Raw genomic sequence first — 7052 nt, forward strand, 5'->3', positions numbered from 1 at the left:
GGGAGCCTGCGCCTATCTCAGGAGTCATCGGGCATCAAGGCAGGATACACCCTGAATGGAGTGCCAACCCATCGCAGGGCACACACACTCACTCATTCACTCACACCCTACGGACAATTTTTCCAGAGATGCCAATCAACCTACCATGCATGTCTTTGGACCAGGGGAGGAAACCGGAGTACCCGGAGGAAACCCCCGAGGCACGGGGAGAACATGCAAACTCCACACACACAAGTCGGAAGCGGGAATCGAACCCCCAACCCTGGAGGTGTGAGGCGAACGTGCTAACCACTAAGCCACCGTGCCCACCCTATTTTGAATTTGAATGTTAATTAAAACATTTTGAATGATATTCTGTTGTATTTGATTTTGTCCGACATTAGTTTTGGAATGTGCGGTTGTCAAGCTAGATGTCAGGATTCTAACTGTTACAACTTGTGTTGTTATGGTAGTTTCAGAGTGGAAATAGTAAGTGGATCAGTTTACCCCCAGCTGGTTCACTTTACCCCTTTGATTTCTCTGGTCTGTCTCAGTTTACCCCTAAGCTGGGGTAAAGTGAGACACAAGACAACTTTTTTAAAAACACTCATATTTTCACTGACCTTCGTCCTGAATACATTCTGATATTTTCCATTGATAGGAAACATCCTGAATTAATGGGAAATGTGTTAATTTTACTGATATATCATTTTAGCTCGCTTAGAGGGGAACAAATGTAAAAAATGTCTCACTTTACCCCACTCTCCCCTATTAAGGACTGAAACTATCTAAAGACAGAGCCGCTATACTTGTGTTGAGAGAAGAATATTGTTAGCCTGAAGATAATTAAATGTTCATTCTTCCGTCAATAAAAACCTGCTTTAAATATTGTGTTTAAGTATTTGGTTATTTTATTCCAATATCTAAAATGTCAGATGTTGAGGTAGGCCTACACAGTGCGGTTTTATTAGAACGATATACATTAGGCTACATCAGTAATGAAATAGAAAGTATTAGTCTAAAAGAATCGATTGATTTCATCTATATTATATTGTATGGGATGATGTATTTGACTTTTTTAACGTTAGTTTCATGGTTTCTATAACGTTAGGGTAACGTTCCCCTAATCTTAGCTTTTGGTTCCCAGAACCTTATGGGAACCTGAAAATTGTTTTATTTCCGTAAAGATAATCACAAACCAAATCTTAAGAAAACTTTCTGGTAACCAAATACTGACGTTCGGGGAACCAAAAATTGTTAGCTGGGCTACTCCCTGACAGCACACGTACATCTGGCAGACATCCATTTTCATCTGAAAGATATCTGCTCTACATCTCCGAGACATCTGCTATAAGATAAGATGTTTAGAATGTAGAATGGATGTACAACAGCTCTTTCTAAGATGTTTTTCAGATCTTTAGCAGACATCTTACAGAGGGGCCGTGTTCCCTGGGCTAGTTCAGTCTCACCAAACATCGTAAAATGATTTGAAGTCTAAGAGCGTCTGTGTCGGCAGATTGGGAACGTGAGGACAGCGCGGACAGAATCAACCCGTCTCTTCTCATCTCTCTCACGACACCATGAGAGACATGCACTCACGCTTTCTCTGGACGTCACATTCTGGCCGGACGCTTTCTGCCCTACGACATCCAGAAGAAATACCAGCTGAACCTGCCGAAGTTTCCCGGGACAGATTGTCTCATTCAACTGTGACTACTAGAAATACTTTTATTGTTTCACACATAAACATTAGAATTCATTCTCAGACGACAATGAGTGAAGAAAAGTAAATAGTGTTTTATTCAATATTATGAACATGACCACTGTTCTTCCAAAACTCATCACTTCAATCACCTGTGTTTAGTTGTGAATAAATCACAATACAAGAGTCGCAGGAATGCTGATTTCATTCTCTTCTCCACAGTCTTTAAACCAACATGTTTTTAGACTCTGTTGTTCCACATCACGTTATCGCCAAGGCAACGTTTATTGAAAGAGTCGACGCTTGGTTTTCTCCATCAGCACGGTCTGTGTGGAAGATCTTCTGAGAATCTGAAATCCATAAGTTAATCAAATCGTCAAGAGTTCTTCACACACAATGATAGAACATCTGAAGAAAACTACGGAACACAAACCTCAGACTTGACTTGTGAGTCTGAACATCACTGAAGCGCTTTGATGTTCCAGTTGCAGCATTCCATAAGAACTTCACCTAAACGAATCAAAGGAAGAAGATTAAAACGAGAAAACATACATCATGAATCACAGAACACACAGAATGCAGCGGCAGAAGTTACGGTAAGAGTTTTTTAGTAGACTGCATTCATGAATAGCAAACGGCAGAGAGCGACTGGTGAGCAGGATCTTAATTTGGAAGGAGATTCTAGACTGATTCACATCACATGAACTTCAAATCTGAACAGGGAGTTAAAGTGTCTGAGGTGGAGACTCGGGCGCAGGTGCAGATCTGACTGTACAACAATATCATCTGAGGCCAGCGAGCAAACGTGTAATTCAGTAACAGTTTGAAGAAATGAACAGGAGAACAAATGAAGATTACCTCACGGACACAGGACTATTGTCTCTCCATACATGAACATGAGCCCAGAGAGAGAGAGAAGCAACAGGAATCATCACTTGAGCAGATGACACACGTCACATGATCCCAGGACGTGCTCGTTTGAGGAGAACCACAGTGCTTGGATTCAAGGAAGCGTTACGTTAGGTTCTCATCTCTTGACTGTTACGGAGCACCGGCTGTTTGTGCGATGCTGATGGTCAAGTGTTGGGTTAGATTCAGTGTGACTTTCTTTCGTACATGACAACTCTCATTCTGCGTACTTCTATGATGATGAACATTAGACGTCTTAGAATTATTAGCACTCTTGGCAGAGACGAGCAAAGACGACTGAAAATAAAATCGGCATCGCTTCAATTCAGTTTAGAAAAGAAACCAACGTTTGGCACATCGGAGTTGCATTTCCCCTTCATTTTTATTTGCTTTACTTTTGTAATCTGCATCGCTCGTTTTATTATTTTTCACCGCCGTCTTTGCTCCTTTGTCAAAAATTCAATTTATGCACTTTTTCATTTTGGGATGAAATGAGACAACACCCAAACGCACTTTGGACTAGGGCTGCAACTTACAAAAAATTGTCCTAGTAACATGTACAATTATTGTGAGTTATCCGATATTTTACTTCCAACTAAATCAAATATGGGAAAAGGAGGTTGGCGAGTTGATTCAGCGTGTCAGTAGCAGTCGACAAAAGTCTCGAGTTTTGTGCCACGAAAAGATTTTTCACTCAAATGTAGCAAATTACAGTAAAAAGTATCCAGAAAAATTACAGTACAAATAATGTGTTACTTCCCACCTCTACCCTGAATAAACCCCAAAATCAAGGTATTTAGCCTATTATGTAATTAGAAAAATACAACCACTATTAATTGGGCTTTGCTAATAAAATTTGTAATTTTGTCATTTAAAACACCTCTCCCCTAACAAACGTCTTTTTAAAATTAATGTTTTAAATTACCGACACGATTACTGCGCAGCTCACATGTGATTAACTAATCAACAATGAAATTCATTAACGACAACTTTGATTTTTGTCCAGTAGTTGTTGCAGCCCTACTTTAGACTCCATCATGATCTACAGATTCTTTGAAAGGCACCACAGAATTCAGAGCATTTGAACAAATGGTTTCGTTTAATAGGGCTCCATGAAGCCAAAATAAAACAAAAGAAAAGAATGAGTCAAATTTTGATACAAAGAAGACAGGAGCACAAGTTTTCCCCCAGTTTTAAGAGTGAACGATTTACAATCTGTTGGTTTTTGAAGCAAATGAGGAATATATTTGTCAAGAGTCCATCATTAGAACATTGAAATTAAAATGCAGCCGTGGAGCAGAGAGAGGAGAGATACCTCGGGCCGAGAAACCCAACAGCACCAGTGCTCCAGACGCTCCAGCAGCCGTCACCAGTCTGAAAAGAATTCACTCTTTGGACACTTGAGAATTCATCACCTTGCTTCTATGAAAATGAGTCCTTTATCTACAGAAATCACAGTGACTCCACTGAGTGTAACACGTGTATCCCTTTAAAACTATTAAAAAACAAAAACAACTTCCAGGAGATTTCAGCTCAGAGCAAAAAAAAAACTAAACAAAAAACGGGACTGAGAGGAAAAAAGCATCATCAGGTTTAAAACTCATTCACAGCCAATAGAGAGAGAGAGACGCTTTCCCTCAAACACATGAACACAAGAGAAACACAAGACAGATCCAAGAACAGATGGTGGTGCCTTTTAGAAACACGCAGCCGGCGGCGTGACAGGGTCTTGGGTTTTACTCGCGTGCAGCTGAGGAGGAATGGTGACACATGAGGACACGCAATCATCGCAACACGTTTACACAGTCATGACCTCAGCTAAGCGTCTACATCAAACCCAAACTAGAAATGAAAGATTGATGGAGAGTTCGGAAAGGCCGGAGGTCAAACAGACCGTGCAACATGGCTTCTGGTCTTTCACGTCAGCGAATCAAAGACTCGGAGCAGGCCGATTGTCATTAAAACATGAGCGCTTTGACCCTCTAACCAAAACCCCACCCACTCCCAGAACTGCACTAAGCTTTATGACTGTGCATCATCATCATGAAAAAGGGGCGGAGTCATCTTAACATTCATCTGGCAGTTCTAGATAAACCTGTGTTGCTGGTCTACAGTGAACAGGAAGACTACATGCACGTATGGAGAAGATTGAATACATACCAGAACTCATTCATAACTGTCTCTGTATGATCCGCCCCGGTCACCATAACTTGAACTCCTGCAACACAAGAAAAACAAACACTTACACAATTTGCAAATAGATGCTAAGTAGGACAAATAGTCAAATGTAGACGCTCTTGTGGTCCAATTCAAGTCCAGACAGGCGATCATGTGACCTCCGTGATGTGCCAAAATAAATCAAACTGATCATCAATCTGCACACAAACAAACACTCACCGGTCTCTGCTGTAGCCACCGCCCCCTCCTCCTCCGCCTCCACCGCTCTTGTATCCTCCCCCGCCGCCGTAGCTCCGGTCGCTTCCATAACTGCGGTCGCCGCCCCCGTAACCACGGTCACCACCTCCGTATCCACCACCACCTGCAGAAGACAACAAGCGTGTGAATGCACCTTAACTAGACACATAACAGTCAAACCGCATGATAAAGAGGCGTTTCTAACCTCCTCTACCTCGTCCTCCTCTGAAGTATCCTCCTCCTCCACCTCTTCCTCCTCCTCCACCACCACCTCTGTAAGATCCTCCACCCGATCGGCCACCGCCGCCCTTTCCAGCCTCATCCACACGGATGGTCCGCCCGTCTACAGACTGCACAGAGAGGAAAAGCGTTCAGAACTACTACAGACACGCCTTCAATCCTTGATTCTGATTGGATGACGGGAATAAAATATTTGAAACAAACCTTTCCGTTCATTCCCTCCAGAGCGTCTTTAGCGTCATCTGGATTCTCAAAGGTCACGAACCCAAACCCTCGGGATTTGTTGGTCTCTCGGTTTCTGGCCACGTGAACTACAAAGAGAAAGACAAAGAGGCTCATTATGCGGCATCACACACAACAGCCAATCCGGAGCCGCTCTGCTGCAGAGCGCGCGTGTGATGGCCGACTGCACCGGAACTCACCGTTGGTGATCACTCCATATTTGGCGAAGGCGTCCTCTAGCGACTGTTCGGTGGTATCGAAACTCAATCCACCGATAAATAGTTTCCCTTCGTCAGACATCGTGTCCGATCTACACAACATACAGGAAATAAGCGCACAAACTTTAAAACACGGTTCTGCTTTGTTACTCAACGCTTAGGAACATTCACTTCACATATACAAATATCCACATAAATGAACGGCCGGGTAAAATGATGAAATGAATAAGTAATAAGCAGTGCTGCTCTGTTTTGGTGACGTTATCATTCTTTTGTGTAAATGTATTTCGCCGTTCACGTGCACGAAATTAAACATGTGGGAGAGCGCGCGCGCGGATACCTCGAGTCGAGCAAAAGTAGGTCAAACAAAAGAAGCGTTTAAACACGCGAACGGTCGCAAAACCCGACAAACAATATCAAACGTGTATGATGGCGTCAGATCTGAAGCGTTAAAAGAAAACTCTGCGATGAATTCGTCGAACAAAATCTCTTACACTGAATAATATGGAGGATTTCAGGATGTTGAGCTCGTGCGGCGTCGCCATTTTAGATAGCACGTAATGTACATAATGAACACGATTACAAACAGCGCGTGACTAAAACTGCCGCTCAATCGAATTAAATCCACACGCGTCGTGTAATTTAACGACTATAATTGTGAGAGAGTTTACCTGTGATGTCGCAGTTATGGATGCGGCGGTGGTTTGGATGAGCGTTGTGCCTCCAAACGCGATCAAGACTCTAGAGACGCACAGAAACGACGCCACGATGCTTATAAAGACACGGCGCCGGGGGGCGGGGCTTCGACACCGATCGGCGAATGACATCAGAGCAACAAAATCCTGCCATACTTGTATGTCAACTGTGTGAACGAATCCCGTCTGGGTGTTTTTGTGGCCTACGAGAATGTCATTGAAAATAAAAATATATACAGTGACTTATGTTTTATATGAATTAACAAAATAAAAGCTTAAATAACGAAGAAAAGTGTTTAAATATAACATTTTCCTCTGTGTGACCTGTAGAGAGCAGCAGAGAACAAAAGAAGAAATCACATGAGAACATCTGCATCAGTACAGACATCATACATTTATGAGTTTAACCTTTGACCTCGGTGGGTTTTGATGTGTGTTATTTCACAACAGAAACGTGATCTTTTGTGTTGAAATCGCCTCACATGTTTTAGCTCGTTTGTCCACAAGGTGTCAGTGTTCTCACTTCGTGTTCACAGAACTCACTTTGTGACTGTAATGAGAATGAAGACGTACATTCAGCACACACTGCTGTGGTTTGTGTCGATGTGTCTTGTGTGTATATATGAAGAGATTTAATCTTACTAAGACAGTCATGCAGATCTGTGAGTATTT

General features: G+C 42.4%; 1 protein-coding gene across 3 annotated transcripts; it reads right to left on the bottom strand.

The window, feature by feature from the left end:
* Positions 1–1756: 1756 nt before the first annotated feature.
* cirbpa (cold inducible RNA binding protein a) lies at positions 1757–6510 on the bottom strand. 3 transcript variants are annotated; one of them, XR_008906189.1, is made up of 8 exons: positions 6357–6510; positions 5668–5777; positions 5450–5556; positions 5211–5355; positions 4988–5129; positions 4751–4808; positions 2115–2191; positions 1757–2031 (listed from the first exon to the last, which is right to left on the bottom strand). XR_008906189.1 is itself a non-coding variant. In XM_056743178.1 (7 exons), the coding sequence occupies exons 2-6, from the start codon at positions 5765–5767 to the stop codon at positions 4757–4759; spliced, it is 537 nt and encodes a 178-aa protein (XP_056599156.1). In that variant the 5' UTR covers positions 5768–5777; positions 6357–6510; the 3' UTR covers positions 4199–4340; positions 4751–4756. The 3 variants fall into 3 exon arrangements, 2 of the variants coding, with proteins under 2 accessions (XP_056599156.1, XP_056599154.1); XM_056743178.1 differs by lacking the exons at positions 1757–2031; positions 2115–2191 and adding an exon at positions 4199–4340 and having other exon boundaries at positions 5220–5355; XM_056743176.1 differs by lacking the exons at positions 1757–2031; positions 2115–2191 and adding an exon at positions 4199–4340.
* Positions 6511–7052: the final 542 nt, after the last annotated feature.

Source organism: Triplophysa dalaica, chromosome 3 (assembly GCF_015846415.1).
Source record: "Triplophysa dalaica isolate WHDGS20190420 chromosome 3, ASM1584641v1, whole genome shotgun sequence".
Classification (NCBI taxonomy): domain Eukaryota; kingdom Metazoa; phylum Chordata; class Actinopteri; order Cypriniformes; family Nemacheilidae; genus Triplophysa; species Triplophysa dalaica.

Excerpts from the sequence above, each read along its gene's own strand:
- cirbpa (XM_056743176.1), bottom strand. The coding sequence starts at position 5,767 with ATGTCTGACGAAGGGAAACTATTTATCGGTGGATTGAGTTTCGATACC. Across the intron at positions 5,557-5,667 it reads ATATGGAGTGATCACCAACG|TTCACGTGGCCAGAAACCGA; the intron begins GTGAGTTCCGGT and ends TTCTCTTTGTAG. Across the intron at positions 5,130-5,210 it reads AGGAGGACGAGGTAGAGGAG|GTGGTGGTGGATACGGAGGT; the intron begins GTTAGAAACGCC and ends TGTCTTCTGCAG.